This window comes from Pristiophorus japonicus, chromosome 5 (genome assembly GCF_044704955.1).
Source record: "Pristiophorus japonicus isolate sPriJap1 chromosome 5, sPriJap1.hap1, whole genome shotgun sequence".
Lineage (NCBI taxonomy): Eukaryota > Metazoa > Chordata > Chondrichthyes > Pristiophoridae > Pristiophorus > Pristiophorus japonicus.
The window spans coordinates 272,331,104-272,350,314 of NC_091981.1; the positions used below are offsets into that span (position 1 = coordinate 272,331,104).

A 19,211-nucleotide genomic window follows, 5' to 3' on the forward strand; every position below is an offset into this window, starting at 1 on the left:
TAGTGTATTTGGATTTTCAGTTGGCCTTTGATGAAGTCCCACATAAGAGGTCATTGTGCAAAATTAAAGCACATAGGATTGGAGGTAATGTATTGGCATGGATTGAAAATTGGTTAACTGACAGGAAACAGAGAGTAGGAATAAATAGGTCTTTTTCGGGGTGGCGGGCAGTGACTAGTGGTGTACCACAGGGATCAGTGCTTGGGCCCCAGCTACTCACAATATATATAAATGATTTGGATGAGGGAACCAAATGTAATATTTCCAAGTTTGCTGACGACACAAAACTAGGTGGGATTGTGAGTTGTGAGGAGGATGCAAAGACGCTGCAAGGCGATTTAGATAGGTTGAGTGAGTGGGCAAACACATGGCAGATGCAGTATAACGTGGATAAATGTGAAGTTATTCACTTTGGTAAGAAAAACATAAGGACAAAGTATTATTTAAATGGTGATGGTTTGGAAAGTGTCGATATACAGAGGGACCTGGAAGTCCTTGTACACCAGTCATTGAAAGCAAACATGCAGGTGCAGCAAGCAGTTAGGAAGGCAAATGGTATGTTGGCCTTCTTTGCAAGAGGATTTGAGTACAGGAGCAAGGATGTCTTACTACAGTTATACAGGGCCTTGGTGAGACTGCACCTGGAGTATTGTGCAGGTTTGGTCTCCTTACCGAAGAAATGATATACTTGCCATAGAGGGAGTGGAGCGAAGGTTCACCAGACTGATTCCAGGGATGGCAGGATTGTCGTATGAGGACAGATTGGATCATCTAGGCCTGTATTCACGAGAGTTTAGAAGAATGAGAGGGGATCTGATTGAAACGTATAAAATTCTGACGAGGTTGGATAGACTGGATATGGGGAGGATGTTTCCCTTGGCTGGGAAGTCTAGAACAAGGGGTCACAGTCTCAGGATACGGGGTAGGAAATTTAGGACCAAGATGAGGAGAAATTTCTTCGCTCAGAGGGTGGTGAACTTGTGTAATTCTCTACCACAGAAGGCTAAGTCACTGAATATATTTAAGAGGGAGGTTGATAGATTTCTAGCCATAAAAGGCATCAAGGGGTATGGGGAAAAAGCGGGAATATGGTGTTGAGATAGAGGATCAGCCATGATCATATTGAATGGCGGTGCAGACTCGAAGGGCCGAATGGCCTACTACTGCTCCTATTTTCTATGTTTCTATGTAGATATTAGATTATAGTAACTCCTTCAATTAAGAGAACTAATAATTGTTTGCAATTAACATACTAAATTATATTTTATAATTCACTTTTCATACTCGTAGATGCTCTTTTCTTCTCCTATTCATATCAGATGTGGGGACTAAGTAATTTTATGAGTCTCTTTGAAGGCTCCAGACTGATTATGAATAGTCCAAGTTATTTAGGGATCCCTGAAACAGTTGTCCGGGGCGTCGCAAAATTGAATATCTGTCAGTGAAATTCACAGGAAGCTGTCGATGTTACACAAGCGAACAAATCAGACAGGTGCGTGTGTTTGTAGTGTGCTGCTCGTCTTTCCTCTCAGGTTATCAGCTTGATGATCAAAACCAACTAGTAGTCCTCCTCACACCATTGCATCGAGTTAGGCTGGGGACATGATTCTGAAAGCAGATGGGTTTGAACTACTTATGGATTGCGACTGAATTCAAGATGCTGCTACCAGCAAGAACAGCTTGCATTTATATAGCACCGTTAATGTAGTAAGACATCGCAAGGTTGCTGCACAACAGCATTATCAAACACCGAGCCACGTGAGATATTAGTACAGGTGAGCAAAAACTTGGTCAGGGAGGTAGGCTTTAAGGAGCATCTTCAAGGAGGAAACATAGAAACATAGAAAATAGGTGCAGGAGTAGGCCATTCGGCCTTTCGAGCCTGCACCACCATTCAATATGATCATGGCTGATCATTCACCTCAGTACCCCTTTCCTACTTTCTCTCCATATCCTTTGATCCCTTTAGCCGTAAGGGTCACATCTAACTCCCTTTTGAATATATCTAATGAACTGGCCTCAACAACTTTCTGTGGTAGAGAATTACACAGGTTCATAATTCTCTGAGTGAAGAGTTTCTCCTCAATCTCGGTCCTAAATGGCTTACCCCTTATCCTTAGATTGTGTCCCCTAGTTCTGGACTTCCCCAACATCGGGAACATTCTTCCTGCATCTAACCTGTCCAGTTCCAGCATAATTTTGTATGTTTCTATGAGATCCCCTCTCATTCTTCTAAATTCCAGTGAATATAAGCCTAGTCGATTCAGTCTTTCTTCACATGTCAGAGAGGGCGAGGAGAGAGGGAGCGAGGCGGAGAGGATTCGTGCTCCAGCATTCCAGAGCTTAGGGCCCAGGCACTTGAAGGCACGGCCGCCAATGGTGGAGCAATTCAAATCGGGGATACGCAGGTAGCCAGAATTGGAGGAGCGCAGAGATCTTGGAGGGTTGTGGGGCTGGAGGAGGTTACAAAGATAGGGAGAGGGTGAGGCCATGAAGGGATATGAAAAGAAGGATGAGAATTTTAAAATTGAGGCGTTGCCGGACCTGGAGCCAATGTAGGTCAGCGAGCACAGGGGTGATGGGTGAATGGGACTTGGTGCGAGTTAGGATACATTCAGCAGGGATTTGGATGAGTTAAAGTTAATGGAAGCTGGGAGGCTGGCCAGAAGAGCATTGGAATAGTTCAGTCTATAGATACCAAGCTAAAACGAGACAAAAATGCTTAATTATTGTTAAGCAGCCTTTAGCATGCACTTTAATAAATATGGGAACACATTCCAGCTACACATAATATTAGTCTCTGGGATGTAACACCCATAAGCTTCAAAAAAAAATTTGAACAAAAATAAATCACAAGACAAATTCCTCGGTCTTGCAATTAAGCTGCACAATAGTTCTTACAAATAGAAAACAAATTAATTTGCAATTCCGACTATTGTCTACTATTTTAATGCAGGCTCAAACTAGCAGATTAACAATTCTGATAAGATAGTGGGCAACGGAATTTTGCAGGAACACTTCGTAAATTTGTAAGCCAATAGGGAATGGCATACTTTCAAGGCCACTGGGCGTGCTTTGAAAACAAAATGTCTGGAGAGAGGACATATGATGATTTAAATATATATATAAAAATTGCAATTTGAATAAAGTTGATAAAGTCAGGGAAAAAAACCTTTAGAACTGCAAGCGATGAATTATATGTAAAAGTCAGAAAAATGACTGTGTGCCTCAGCTTCTTATAATTCAAAGGAAGTAATATACTTAATGTGGCATTTATGATCGCTAGCAGGTACTGTGTTTGCCTCACTCGCATTCAATTAACCTCACTGACCCCCTTCAGAACACCGTGATAATACAGTATGTGACGGAGGTAAATATACAAGCAAGGTTGATTGAAGCTATAGGCCAAATCTTCTTAATTAAAGGTATATTACAGAAGTATGTAGACTTATTAACAAACAGTATGCTCTTTTTACTTCATGACACATTTAATACCTCTTTAGGGGACTGAAATATGCAGAAGAAAAGAAAGCAAAGATATAGCGTGAGGCTGGAATCACTGAGAAAGAATTGTGCATTCTTTAGCATTTGGACGCAATTAGGAGACTGTCTCAAAGCTACTTGTTTGTTTATCAAGGGGAGATTATCCTGGGTCTGTGCTCGGGCACACTGAAAGACTGGGTAAAGCGGAGCGCACCCCTGTAAAAGAACCCTTCCAGATTCCGTCCATGCATTTAAAGAGCGGAAAATCCCCCGTACAGTGTTTAACAAGACTGATTTGGATAGTCCAAAATATTTGCTTTTGTTTGCACTTACCCCATAACCTCGATCGGCCCTGCTGAGCATGCCCAGATATCGTTCAGAGAAGGCAGATGCTGTGAGGAAAGAGATGGCAGGTCAGTTGCGCAGAGATATGCAGCACTGTTTAAAAAACACGGCGTCATTAATATCCCACGACATTTGTACGCAAGTTGGTGGAAAGAAAGCCGCATTTATTTTGAGCCATCATGGTGGGAGAGCATTTTGGTGCCAGTGATCATAATTCAGTTAGATTTAGGGTAGTTATGGAAAATAACAGAGAAAGATGGGGAATAAAAGTTCTCAATTGGGGAAAAGCCAATTTTGATAAGCTGAGAGGCGATTTAGCCACAGTGGACTGGAAACAGCTACTTGAAGGTAAATCAGTATCTGTCAGAGCCTTCAAGGTGGAAATCCTGAGGGTTCAGAGCAAGCATGTTCCCTTTAACAAAAAGGGTGGGACTAACAAATCTAGAGCCCCCTGGACGTCAAAGGGAATACTGGATAGGATAAAGATAAAAAGGGAGCTTTATGACAGACACCGAGGGTTAAATACTGATGAAAGTCTAGAGGTGTATAGAAAGTGCAGGGGTGAAATTAAAAAGGAAATTAGGAAAGTAAAGAAAGAGCATGAAGACATTTTGGCGAGTAAAATTAAGGAAAACCCAAAGATGTTTTATAAATATATTAGGAGCAAGAGGAAATCTAGAGAAAAGAGTGGGGCCTATTAGAGACCATGAAGATAATCTGTGTGTGGAGGTGAAGGTGGAAGACATGGGGTCCCAGCACTGAGCCCTGCAGCATTCCACTAGTCACTGCCTCCCATTCCAAAAAGGCCCCGTTTATCCCGACTCTCTGCTTCCTGTCTGCCAATCAATTCTCTATCCACGCCAGTTCATTACCCCCAATACCATGTGCTTTGATTTTGCACACCAATCTCTTATGTGGGACCTTGTCAAAGGCCTTTTGAAAGTCCAAATACATCACATCCACTGGTTCTCCCTTGTCCACTCTACTAGTTACATCCTCAAAAAATTCCAGAAGATTTGTCAAGCATGATTTCCCCTTCATAAGTTCATGCTGACTTGGATCAATCCTGTCACTGCTTTCCAAATGTGCTGCTATTTCATCCTTAGTAATTGATTCTAACATTTTCCCCACTACTGATGTCAGACTAACCAGTCTATAATTACCCGTATTCTCTCTCCCTCCTTTTTTAAAAAGTGGTGTTACATTTGCTACCCTCCAGTCCATAGGAACTGATCCAGATTCGATAGACTGTTGGAAAATGATCACCAATGCATCGACTATTTCTAGGGCCACCTCCTTAAGTACTCTGGGATGCAGACAATCAGGTCCCGGGAATTTATCGGCCTTCAATCCCATCAATTTCCCTAGCACAATTTCCCGCCTGATAAGGATATCCTTTAGTTCCTCCTTCTCACTAGACCCTCGGTCCCCTAGTACATCCGAAAGCTCATTTCTGTCTTCCTTCGTGAAGACAGAACCAAAGTATTTGTTCAATTGGTCTGCCATTTCTTTGTACCCCATTATTAATTCACCTGAGTCTAACTGCAAGGGACCTACATTTATCTTGACTAATTTTTTTCTCTTCACATATCTATAGAAGCTTTTGCAGTCAGTTTTTATGTTCCCGGCAATCTTCCTCTCGTATTCTATTTTCCCCCTCCTAATTAAACCCTTTGTCCTCCTCTGCTGAGTTCTAAATTTCTCCCAGTCCTCAGGTTTGCTGCTTTTTCTGGCCAATTTATATGCCTCTTCCTTGGATCTAACACTATCCTTAATTTCGCTTGTTAACCACGGTTGAACCAACTTCCCTGTTTTATTTTTTACTCCAGACAGGGATGTACAACTGTTGAAGTTCATCCATATGATCTATAAATGTTTGCCATTGTCTATCCACCCTTTAAGTATCATTTGCCAGTCTATTCTAGCCAATTCGCACCTCGTGCCGTCGAAGTTAGCTTTCCTTGAGTTTAGGACCCTAGTTTCTGAATTAACTGTATCACTCTCCATCTTAATAAAGAATTCTACCATATTATGGTCACTCTTCCCCAAGGGGCCTCGCACAACAAGATTGCTAATTAGTCCCTTCTCATTACACAAAACCTTTGAAGAGCTCAGCAAACTGATTGGTGAGCACCTCAAACTGGTGAGCAGTATACACATGGCACGACACCGATTCTATACACACCGACGTCGGGAAGGACAGAGTATACCGGACTTCGTTGCGGACCTTCGGCGCTTGGCCAGCCTCTGTAAGTTCCCAGACGCCTGCAGTGGGGAGATGTTAAGGGATTTCTTTATTGAGGGCATTGGTCATGCCGGGATTTTCAGAAAGCTAATTGAGACCCAAGACTTGACCTTGGAAGTGGCTGGTGTTGATGGCACAGACCTTCATGGCGGGGAAGGAGGAAATCAGGATAATATACGCGTGCAACTCTGCTTCCAACGTGGCGATGGATCAGGGAGTTAATATTGTAAACACAACTCAGAACCTCACAGGCAGGCAAGGGCAATTCAACACCACTCAGGCAGCAACAGACTCTAGAGTGGGTCCTAACCAGAGACAATGGCAGGTTGAACGGACATTTACGCCATCAAGGTGGACAATGCGTCCCGGGATGGGGCCATTGACACCCATTAACAGAGTGCTCAAGAGTAATCAAAGAGACAATCAGAGAGAAATACCTGGTAACAGCCCTTTTGTTCACAACGATCTCAGCTCATGCTGGAGGTGCGGGGGCAGACATGCTGCAAAAACCTGTAGGTTTCAACAATTTATCTGCACAAATTGTAACTTCACTGGACATTTAGCCAGAATGTGCAGGAAGCCTGCAGTGAGGCTAAATTACGAGGCAGATAAACCAGAAGAGGCATCTGCAAGGCAGATTGATGCTTGGGACAAAGCAATGGATGCTGAAGTTCAGCGGGTTCATGTGGCAAACAGCCACAGTTCATATACCAAAACGTCACCTATGATGATGAAAGTCCTATTAAATGGCATCCCGGTACACATCGAGCTGGACACAGGGGCCAGCTAGTGACTTATGGGTGTCCAACAATTCGAGAAACTATGGCCACTCAGAGCTAGCAGACCCAAATTAGAACGCATTGACATGCAATTACAGATGTACACCAAAGAGATCATCCCAGTGCTAGGCAGTGTAATGTTGGTAGTCATACATAATGGATCAGAGAACCGGCTGCCACTCTGGATTGTCCCGGGAAATTGTCCCGCGCTTTTGGGGATGAGCTGGCTAGCCGAGATGAACTGGAAATGGGGGGATGTGCACGCCATTTCACCTGTGGAGCGAAGTTCATGCTCACAGGTCCTACAGAAATTTAAGTCACTATTTCAACCTGGTGTCGGGACTTTCAAAGGTACCAAAGTAGTGATATGCATCACCCCAGACGCCAGAGCAGTGCACCACAAAGCCAGAGCTGTGCCGTATGTGATGCGGGAGAAAATTGAGAGTGAGTTGGACAGATTCCTAAGAGAGGGCATAATTTCGCCCATTGAATTCAGCAACAGGGCAAGCCCCATCGTACCTGTCCTAAAAACGGATGGCTCGGTCAGGATCTGTGGTGACTAAAAGGCCACTATCAACCGAGTGTCACTACAAGACCAATACTCGCTTCTGAGAGTGGAGGTCTTTTTGCCACGCTGGCAGGCGGCAAGCTGTTCACCAAGTTGGACCTCACTTCAGCCTTCATGACCCAGGAACTGGCCGAAGAATCCATGCTACTGACCACCATCACCACGCACAAGGGGCTGTTTGTCTACAACAGGTGTCATTCGATCAGCGGCCGCTATCTTTCAAAGGAACATGGAAAGCCTGCTCAAATCCATCCCTGGAACAATCGTATTTCAGGATGACATCCTTATCATGGGTCGAGACACCGAGGAACACCTCCACAACCTGGAGGAGGTGCTACGCCGACTGGACCGGGTAGGCCTGCGACTAAAGAAGTCCAAGTGTGTGTTTTTGGCCCCAGAGGTTGAGTTTTTGGGCAGGAGGGTTGCCATAGACGGGATCCGGCCTACCGAATCCAAAACCAATCCCAGAGGGTTGTGAATCTGTGGAATTCTCTGCCCAAGGAAGCAGTTGAGGCTAGCTCATTGAATGTATTCAAGTCGCAAATAGATAGATTTTTAACCAATAAGGGAATTAAGGGTTATGGGGAGCGGGCGAGTAAGTGGAGCTGAGTCCACGGCCAGATCAGCCATGATCTTGTTGAATGGCGGAGCAGGCTCGAGGGGCTAGATGGCCTACTCCTGTTCCTAATTCTTATGTTCTTATGTTTTAAAACGGATGCAATCCGTCGCGTGCCCAGGCCCGGCAACACGTCGGAGTTGCGTTCATTTCTGGGACTATTGAACTATTTCGGGAACTTTCTGCCGAATTTAAGCACACTGTTGGAGCTGCTATATGTGCACCTGTGTAAGGTTTGCAATTGGTTTTGGGGGGACTGTCAGGAAAGGGCTTTAAATCGGGCACAGAACCTGCTTTGTTCTAATAAACTGTTGATCCTGTACAACCCCTGTAAGAAATTGGTTTTGACATGTGATGCATCATCCTATGGGGTTGGCTGCATGTTGCAGCAGAGTAATGATGAGGGCCAACTCCAACCTGTGGCTTATGCCTCTAGGTCGCTCTCCCAAACGGGGATATGGGACGGTTGAAAAGGAAGCACTCGCATATGTCTACGGGGTGAAAAAGATGCACCAGTACCTTTTCGGCAGAAGGTTTGAGTTAGAAACGGACCACAAGCCGTTAACATCCCTGTTGTCAGACAGCAAAGCTGTCAATGCCAATGCGTCAGCTCGCATACAGTGATGGGCTCTCACGCTGGCTGCGTACGACTACACCATACGGCACCAGCCAGGCACCGAAAATTGCGCTGACGCGCTCAGCAGGCTTCCACTGGCCACCACTGAGGGGGCAGCGGAGCAAAGCGCTGAGATGGTCATGGCCGTTGAAGCCTTTGACAGCGCAGGCTCCCCATCACAGCCCGCCAGATCAAAATCTGGACCAACAGAGATCCCTCCTATCCTTGATTAAGAAATGTGTCCTGATTGGGGATTGGGTGCCCGCACACGGAGCATGCCCCGAGGAGGTCAGACCGATTCACAGATGGATGGATGAGCTCTCCATCCAAGCCGACTGCCTACTATGGGGCAGCTGGGTAATCATGCCCCAGAAGGGAAGGGAAGCATTCATCAGGGAACTCCACAGTGAGCACCCAGGCATCGTACTAATGAAGGCCATTGCCCGGTCACATGTATGGTGGCCGGGAATTGACTCAGACTGGAACACTGTGTTCGCAGGTGTACGACGTGTGCCCAGCTGGGCAATGCTCCCAGGGAGGCCCCACTCAGCCTGTGGTCCTGGCCCACCAGGCCATGGCCATGTATTCACGTAGACTACGCGGGCCCGTTCATGGGAAAAATGTATCTCATTGTTGTTGATGAGAACTCGAAATGGATCGAGTGCATCATATTGAATTCATGCATGGCATCCACTACTGTGGAGAGTCTGTGTACGGTCTTTGCGACCCACGGCTTGCCGGACATCCTGGTTAGCGACAACGGCCCGTGTTTCACTAGTTATGAATTCCGGGAGTTCAGGTCGGGTAATGGCATCAAACATGTCAGGACGGCACCATTCAAGCCGGCTTCCAATGGCCAGGCGGAACGTGTGGTCCAAATCATAAAACAAGGCATGCTCCGATTCAAAGACCCTCCCTTCAATGCTGCCTATTGCGCTTCCTGCTGGGCTATAGGTCCCGACCGCATTCGCTCACGGGAGTCCCGCCAGTGGAACTACTCATGAAAACATACACTTAAAACTCGGCTGTCCCTCATTCATCCTGTCCTGTCAGACATTGTTGAGGGCAAGCGCCAATCCCAAAATGAGTGCCATGACCGTAACTCAAAGGGGAGATGTATAGAAATCGATGACCCTGTATTTGTTCTTAATCACGCTTTGGGGCCCAACTGGCTCGAGGGCACTGTAATTGGTAAAGAGGGGAAAACGGTCATAGTGGTCAGACTTAACAATGGACAGATATGCCGCAAGCATTTGGACCAAGTAAAAAAAAGGTTCAGCATGGACACTGAGGAACCTGAGGAAGATCATGAGATGTTGCCCACACCACCGCCAGTGAACGAGCAACAAGAACATTCAGCAGCATGCACAGTCCCAGCGGCCAGCCCGGACAAGCTGGAATCACCACAGGTGACAGAGACGCATGCCAAGGCGCAACAACCAGAGCCCCAACTGCGGCGCTCCACGAGAGAGCGTCGACTGCCTAAAAGACTTAGTCTTTGACCCCATAACACGTTGTGGGGGGGGGAGGGCGGGGAAAGGTGATGTCATGTATGTAACCTTCATGTAACTGTAACCTTCATAGCAACACTGCATACTGTATACACCTAAGAAATGCACACCTTGACCACAGGGGGTGAACTTGTGGGAGACACTCCTCACCTGGTCAGGTGGGTAGAACAGTGGTAAATGGAATTCAATCCGAAGAAGTGTGAGGGAATGCATTTGGGGAAGACTAACAAGGTAAGGGAATACACATTAAATGGTAAGACACTGAGAAGTGTAGAGGAACAAAGGGACCTTGGAGTGCAGGTCCACAGATCCCTGAAGATTGTAGGCCAGGTCGATAAGGTGGTTAAGAAGGCACACGGGATACTTGCCTTTATTAGCCAAGGCATAGAATACAAGAGCAGGGAGGTTATGCTTGAACTGTATAAAACACTGGTTAGGCCGCAGCTAGAGTACTGTGTGCAGTTCTGGTCACCACATTATAGGAAAGATGCGATTGCACTAGAGAGGGTACAGAGGAGATTTACGAGGATGTTGTCTGGACTGGAGAATATTAACTGTGAGGAAAGATTGTATAGGCTGTGTTTGTTTCCTTTAAAATAGAGGAGGTTGAGGGGAGACCTAATTGAGGTGTGTGATATTATGAGAGGCCTAGATAGAATGGATAGAAAGGGCCTATTTCCCTTAGCAGAGGGGTCAACAACCAGGTGGCATAGATTTAAAGTAATTAGTAGAAGGCTTAGAGGAGATTAGAGGGGAAATTTCTTCACCCAGAGAGTGGTGGGAATCCGGAACTCACTGCCTGAAAGGATGTAGAGGCAGAAATCCTCACCACATTTAAAAAGCACTTTGGTATGCAGTTGAAATGCCGTAACCTACAGGGCTACGGAACAAGAGCTGGGAAGTGGGATTAGGCTGGATAGCTCTTTGTTGGCGCAGACACGATGGACCGAAATGGCCTCCTTCCGTGCTGTAAATCTTATGGTTCTATGATAAGGCATCAGAACAGGCAAGATGGACCAGTAAGTTTTTTCCTGTCCGTCACTGTTTTTACGTTCTTATTTTCGGCAAAATAGCAGACAGAAGATAAGTCATACAATTAGGTTATGTGTTTGGGTGCTAATATCACAAGCAGCAGTTTCTTGGCTGATTTGTTTCCGAATGATAAAGGATGGGATGGAGTTAAAGGCAAGAACACAGCTTCCCTGATGGCTTTGCGGTTCCAGCTTCAATCCCTGTTCTGCCTTGAGTCGAGCTCATCGAAATATATGGCACAGAAGGAGGAACTTTCAGCTCATCATGTCTGTGCTGGGTTAGTGGCCAGGTTGTGGGTTAGTGCTGTGGCTCTGGGACAATGGTCTGGCTGTGGGTCAATGGTCTGGTTGTGGGTTAATGGTCAGTCTCTGGGACAATGATCTGGCTGTGAGTTAGTGGTCTGGCTGTGGGTTGGTGGTCAGCCTCTGGGTCAGTGATCTGGTTGTGGGTTAGTGGTCAGGCTCTGGGTCAGTGGTCTAGCTGTAGGTCAGTGGTCTGGTTGTGGGTTAGTGGTCAGGCTCTGGGACAATGGTCTGGCTGTGAGTTAGTGCTGAGGCTGTGGGTCAGAGGTCAGGCTGTGGGTCAGTGGTCTGGCTGTGGGTTGGTGGTCAGCCTCTGGGTCAGTGGTCTGGCTGTGGGTTAGTGGTCAGCCTCTGGGTCAGTGGTCAGGCTCTGGGTCAGTGGTCTGGCTATGGGTTAGTGGTCACCCTCTGGATCAGTGGTCAAGCTCTGGGTTAGTAGTCAGACTGTGGGTCAGTGGTCAGGCTGTGGGTCAGTGGTCAGGCTCTGGGTCAGTGGTCTGGCTGTGGATTAGAGGTCAGGCTGTGGGTCAGTGGTCAGGCTCTGGGTTAGAGGTGAGGCTCTGGGTTAGAGGTCAGGCTGTGGGTCAGTGGTCAGCCTCTGGGTTAAAGGTCAGGCTATGGGTTAGAGGTCAGGTTCTGGGTTAGAGGTCAGGCTGTGGGTCAGTGGTCAGCCTCTGGGTTAGAGTCAGCGGGTGGATCGTGTCAGCTTCTGGGTTAGAGGTCAGGCTGTGGGTCAGTGGTCAGCCTCTGGGTTAGTAGTCAGCCTCTGGGTTAGTGGTCAGGCTGTGGGTCAGTGGTCAGCCTCTGGGTTAGAGGTCAGGTTGTGGGTCAGTGGACAGGCTGTGGGTCAGTGGTAAGGCTCTGGGTCAGAGGTCAGGCTGTGGGTTAGAGGTCAGGCTCTAGGTTAGTGGTCAGGCTGTGGGTCAGAGGTCAGGCTCTGGGTTAGAGGTCAGGCTCTGGGTTAGAGGTCAGGCTCTGGGTTAGTGGTTAGCCTGCTCCCATTAGCCTCGGATCCCCTGAGACAGGAAAGGGAAGTCTCAGCCAGGGTTCAAGCTCCCGATCACGATGCATTATCAGGGCTCACTTTAGCATCTTGGTGAATCAGCGTCAAACTTTAATAATGGCTGATCCAGTAAGCACAGAATTCCCTGGAGCATTATAAGGACGGACTCTAGGATAAAACTATAATTCCTTTTACAAATATATGTGGCTTGCTTTCTTGGGAAATGGGACTTTTTGAGGTGATCTAATGGAAGTTTTTTGAGATTATGAATGGAACTGACAAAAACTGATCCAGGCAAATGGTTCATCATGACGAAGGGGTCAAAAGCAGGAAATTGGAAGTAAGTAGGAAAATCAGGCAGAGCTTCTCACTCGTAAGATCACAAGATAATTCTGCATTGGGCCGATCTAAATTCATCCATCCACAGAGCTTTTAAAGTCCCCCCATTTCAGCTTCCAATTGTTTCTGAAATGATTCCGGTATTTTTGCCTTTATTAATCTTTGTGGAAGTTTATTCTATATTTTGATCACGGTTTGTGTAAAAAAACTTTTGATATCAAGTCTCAATTTACCGTTTTACTAGTTTGAACCTAGTTCTAGTCTCACAATTTAATTTCATTGCGTTATCTTCTTATATAGCTCTATAAAAATCACATGTCGGATACTTTCTTAATTCCAAGCTGAATAGACCAATTTTCCCCAGTCTTTCCTCATAAATCAGCATCAAAGGCCACCCCTGTAAGTGGATCTCATGTCCTCCAGGGACCAGGATGTACTTTCACTGGCCCAAAATTTAGAGAAATGTCGTGAGACACAAGGAGTCAAATAGTCTCATTGGAACATATAAGAATCTGAGGAGAATTGACAGGGTAGATGCTGAGAGAGGCTGTTTCCCTGGCTAGAGTTAGAATTAGGGGCATAGTCTCAGGATAAGGGGTCGGCCATTTAAGGCTGAGATGAGGAGGAATTTCTTCATTCTTTACTCCAAAAGGGCTGTGGATGCTGAGTCTCTGAATATATTCAAGGCTGTGATATCGATAGATTTTTGGACTCTAGGGGAATCAAGGGATATGGCGATCGGGCGGGGAAGTGGAGTTGAGGTCGAAGATCCGCCATAATATTGAATGGCGGAGTGGGCTCAAGGGGCTATGTGGCCTACTCTTGCTCCTAATTCTTATGTTCTTATATTCTAGACTGTCTGCCACGCTGTTCTAGTAAACTGGAAATATTGTCTGCCACTTAATTTCCTTGCCTTTGGTAGGGGGTAGAATATACACTCAATCAGACCACATCCCAGGGTATAAACCAACAGACACATTTATTTAACATTAATGAGGTAAATGAACAATATTTAACAACAACAACACCTTGCGAAAAACAGGAGAAAACATCCATGGCATTTCACAGAGGTGCAAGGAAAAATGGTTTCCTGAGCCAAAGAAGGGATCACTAAAAGCTTGGTCGAGGATTGGGTTTTAAGGAAGGTTTTAAAGGAGAAGGATGTGGACAGATTGAGGGGTTTTAGGGAGGGAATTCCAAATAGATGTGGGGCGTAGATGATTGAAATCACAGTTGCCGTTGGTGGGGTGAAGGGAAAGGAGGAAGTGGGGAAGAGGTCAGTCAGGGGAACAGAGATCAGGCGGGTTTGATGGGCTGGAGAAGATTAAAGAGGTAAGGAAGGTTGAAGCAATGAAGGGATTTAAACATAATGATGGGAATTTTAAATCTGAGATGTTAGGGCACTGGGAGCCAATGTAGGTCAGTGAAGACAGCTGTAATGGACGAGCGGGACTCTGTGTGCGATAAGAGGTTTGGATGGTTTGAAGTTAATGTAATCTCCTCTAGCTCCAAGACCCTCCGAGATATCTGCGCTCCTCTAATTCTGGCCTCTTGAGCATCTCTGATTATAATCGCTCCACCATTGGTGGCCGTGCCTTCAGCTAGCAATGTCCTAAGCTCTGGAATTCCCTCCCTAAATCTCTCCGCCTCTCTATCTCTCTTTCCTCCTTTAAGATGCTCCTTAAAACCTACCTCATTGACCAAACTTTTGCTCATCTGCTCTAATATCTCTTTATGTGGCTCGGTGTCATTATTTGTTTTATAATGCTCCTGTGAAGCACCTTAGGAAGTTTTACTACGTTAAAGGCGCTATGTTTTAGCAGGCTGACCAAGAGAGCATTGATATAGTCGAGGCAGCAGGTGACTAAGGGGTGACAGTTTCAGATGGGCTGAGGCAGGGAATTTTGCAAGCTGATGCTTACCGTAAAGTTTAAAGTCTGTGATTGGCGAAACTGCAATTCCACACTTGAATAAGGCATTTCTTTTGTCTAAGTCATTTCCTGTAGTAAGCAGCATCATAGTAAGATAACCACCATAAGCCTGGAGAGAGCAGACAGGAGAAGTTAATCTTTCACGTGACGCCAATTAATACCTTCAGTGTAAGTTCACGAGCTGTACATCAATAAGACAAAATTATAGTTCTCATAAAGTTCAGTTTCTCATAAAGCTCATGAACATATTATTGGATTTTGAATGACATTTTTATGATATTATCTGAAGACATAATAAGAACATAAGAAATAGGAGCAGGAGTGGGCCATACAGCCCCTTGAGCCTGCTCCACCATTCAATTAGACATGGCTGATCTTCGACCTCAACTCCAGTTTCCCCAACGATCCCCATATCCCTTGATTTCCTTAGCGTCCAAAAATCTGTTAATGATAGCCTTGAATATACTCAATAATTGAGCTTCCATAGCCCTCTGTGGTACAGAATTCCAAAGATTTACAACCCTCTGAATGAAGAAATTCCTCCTCGTCTCAGTTCTAAATGGCCAGCCCCTTATCCTGAGACTGTGCCCCCTAGTTCTAGACACTCCAGCCAGGAGAAATAGCCTCTCAGCATCTACTCTGTCAATCCCCCTCAGAATCTTATATGTTAACATAGAAACATAGAAAATAGGTGCAGGAGTAGGCCATTCGGCCCTTCGAGCCTGCACCGCCATTCAATGAGTTCATGGCTGTTCAGAGAGTATCGGCCCAATCTATTCAATCACCCCTCATAGGACAACCCTTTCTTCCCAATTCAACCCAATTCATTCTGCAGCATTTGCTGTGACTTTTGACCACAGATTACACAGAATCCAACTGTCTCCTCATCTCTCCTGAAGGCACAGGGGTAGAAATTCCTCGACGCCATGGTTTTTGACACAATGGCGATGATGCTGCCGCAATACACGTGCGCCTGAACCGGGAGGCCCGAGGCCAACCGAAAAGTGGGTCTTGGGTCTCATGCAAATAATCTGTGTGAGCTGCCAGTGCCTGTCACACCTCCTCCACAGGTGGCCTGCCCTCCTGCACCACAAATTCCGGGCTGTCTGCCTGGCAACAGCGGGATGGTGTGGTGCTGATCACGCTGATTGCAACTGGCAGTGGCTGTCAGAATTTTAAAAATACATTTATCTTTTAAAACTTTTTGTCTAAGTGCAATATTACCTGTCCAAATACACCAACTCTGGTTGTGTCAATGTACGGTTTCTTCAAGAGGATCCTGAAATTAAAGCACACAACAGATCAACTTAGAAAGACTGACTGAGGACTCTGTTTTATTTTGTCAAATGTTGCTTTGAGCAGATTTTTCTGAGTAGCATGATGGCAAGAGTGCGTCGTTTTTAAACTATGACGAGAGAGCATAAAATGCCAGCAGGAACAAGTGAGCCTTAAAATAACGGGAGGAACTTTACTGTCTTAAAAGCAAGTCATTGTTGTAGGTTAAAAAAATGGCAATGAGGAAAATAATGGGACCTAAGCTGGACAAATCGGCATGAGTTAATTTTTCCAACCTCAGGGTATTAAAGGCAATAGATGGGAAAATTGTAGCTGCATTAGTTATAATTTTCCAAAGCGCTCTAGGTCCAGGAATTGTGCCCTTGGATTGGAAAATTGCAAATGTCACTCCATTATTTAAGAAGGGAAAGAGAGACACCAGGTAACCACAGATCTGTTTGTTTAACATCAAATGTGGGGAAGTTACTGGAATCTAACATCAGAGACAGAGTGATTGAGCACTGGTTAAGTCATCATTATCATCATTATTATCAGCAGTACTTCGAATTGAGGATGATTTGCTTCCACGTCACGAAGTTCACAGGTGTTTCAATGAAGGACCTAATATTCCAGGTCCCGAACTAAATCCTGAAGGGTGGAAGATGCCTGTGTGTGGATTTTTGTAATGTGTGGTGGCCGTTGCACACCAGCCACCACACGGGCTTGACAGAGCTAGGTCTTGGTCCAGTAGCAAGGATTAACCCAGACGACTGGAGACCAGCTCTGCTGCACGGACCTAATGCGCACACATATCACAGTGTGGGCTGGCCCGTGCTGTCCCTGGGCCCTCGCCTTTCCTGGGCCCCAAAACCCGCGCCTCTTCTGGGCCCCGATCACGTCCCTCTGCAATCTCTCGCCGCTCCTTTGCCCCGACCTCGCCGCTTCTGCGGTACCTGCCCACGCTCCAATCACCGACCTGGATCTTCGTGTCGTCCCTCTTCACTGCCGTTGCTCTCCTGCTCCATCATGTGCTGCTCCTTGGAGTGGTATGCCACCATGTTGCTCCTTCCGCTCCCCGGCCTGCTCCGATGATGCTCGCAGGCCGGGGGCCGCTCAGCCTGATTAAGTATCACTTTATCAGAGAGTCAGCATGGATTTGTGAAGTGTAGCTCATGTCTGATTAATATAGTTGAATTTTTTGAGGAGGTCGCTAACATGGTGGACGGGGGAGAATCTATGGATATTTTCCACACGGACTTCCAGAAGGCATTTGATAAAGTCCTTCACAAGAGGCTGTTAACTAAGGTTAACATCTGACGTCCAGTACTGGATGAGCAGAAATTTTCTTCTATTAAATATTGGGAAGACTGAAGCTATTATCTTTGGTCCCGGCCACAAACTGTGTTCCCTAACCACTGACTCCATCCCTCTCTCCAGCATCAATCTGAGAGTTAACAAGACTGTTCACAACCTAGGTGTTGTATTTGACCCTGAAATGAGTTTCCAGCCACATATCCTCGGCATAACTAAAACCGCATTTTTCCACCTCCGTAACATTATCCACCTCCGCCCCTGCCTCAGCTCTTGTGCTGCTGAAACCCTCATTCATGCCTTTGTTACCTCTAGAGTTGACTACTCCAACTCACTCCTGGCTGGCCTCCCACATTCTACACTACATAAACTTGAAGTCACCCAAAACTCAGCAGCCCGTGTATTAACCCGCACCAAGTCAAGATCACCCATCACCCCTGTGCTTGTTGGCTCCCAGGTAAATAATGCCCCGATTTCAAAATTCTCATCCTTGTTTACAAATCACTCTATGGACTTGCCCCTCCCTATCTCTGTAATATTTTTCAGCCTCACAATCCCACAAGATGTCTGCGCTCCTCAAATTCTGGCCTCTTGAGCATCCCTCATTATAACTGCTCAACCATCGGCGGACGTGCCTTCAGCTGATGGGCCCTAAACTCTGGAACTCTCTCCCTAAACCTCTCCGCTACGCTACCTCTCTTTCCTCCTTTAAGACGCTCGTTAAAACCTACCTCTTTAAACAAGCTCATGATCATCTGCCTTAATTTCATCTGTGGCTCGGTGTCAAATTTATCTGTTTGTCTGTAACACTGTTGTGAAGTGCCTTGGCAAGTTTTACTACGTTAAATGTGCTATATAAATAAAAGTTATTATTATTATAAGGTTGAAGCCCATGGAATTGAAAGCAAATTATTGACCTGATTAGGAAATGGCTGAGCGGCAGGCAGGAGACACAGAGTAGTGATAATGGGCAGGTACTCTAACTGGCAGGATGTGACCAGTGTGTCCCGCAGGGATCTGTGTTGGGGCTTCAACTATTCACCGTATTTATTAACGACTTAGATAATGGCATAAAAAGCCATATATTAAATTTGCCGGTGACACAAAGATAGGCTGTATTGTAGGCAGTGTAGATTTATTTGAACTTTTTGAGGAGGTCACTAACATGGTGGACAGGGGAGTGTAAGTGAATGTTTTTTATATGGACTTCCGGAAGGCATTTGAGAAGGTCCCGCACAAGAGATTATTAGCAAAGATGAGTGCCCACGGATTTGAAGATAACCTTGTGACATGGGTCGCTAATTGTCTGGGAGGTCGGAGGCAGAGAGTAGGGATAAATGGTTTGTTCTCTGATTGATGGGATGTGACAAGTGGTGATCCTCAGGGATTGATACTGAGGCCTCGACTTTTCACCATATACATTAATGACTTAAATGCAAGTTGTTGTAGTAGTGAGTGCGATACACAATTGATTTTTGACCCAATGTCGCTCCACTAGGGTTAACTAATATATAGACCCCGTTCTTGTATGTGATCTACATACCATCCATAATGGAGAAATAGCAGGATATCCAGCGACAAGATGCAAGAAACACATGTAAGTTAACGTTTTAGTTGTAACCCTTCATCACAATTGTTCCACTATAGGGTAACACCTGAAATGTTAACTCACCTGTTCTCTCCACAGATGGCTCAGTCTTTCCAGCATTTTCTGCTTTTGTTTTTGACTTTCAACATTTTTTACTTCTCATTTAAATAAGTTGGATAGGCTTTTCCTGTTTTGAAAGTTTCTTGTGTTCCTCTATGAATACCGTTGCATAAGATAATAGCACAACTAAGCGCTGGAGGCCAGAAC

General features: G+C 45.7%; 1 protein-coding gene across 4 annotated transcripts in view; it reads right to left on the reverse strand.

Moving 5' to 3' along the window:
* The window catches only part of dpp6a (dipeptidyl-peptidase 6a), an 828,704-nt gene that overhangs the window by 18,323 nt on the left and 791,170 nt on the right, over positions 1 to 19,211 (reverse strand). For all 4 annotated transcript variants that reach the window (XR_011593400.1, XM_070881647.1, XM_070881648.1 and 1 more), the window contains 3 exons: positions 15,995 to 16,049; positions 14,762 to 14,879; positions 3,817 to 3,875 (listed from right to left, as the gene is read on the reverse strand). Coding sequence is in view for 3 of the 4 variants with exons in the window: in XM_070881647.1 (XP_070737748.1) it covers positions 3,817 to 3,875; positions 14,762 to 14,879; positions 15,995 to 16,049 (232 nt within the window). In the remaining variant the exon portion in view is untranslated. The remainder of the gene's footprint in view (positions 1 to 3,816; positions 3,876 to 14,761; positions 14,880 to 15,994; positions 16,050 to 19,211) is intronic.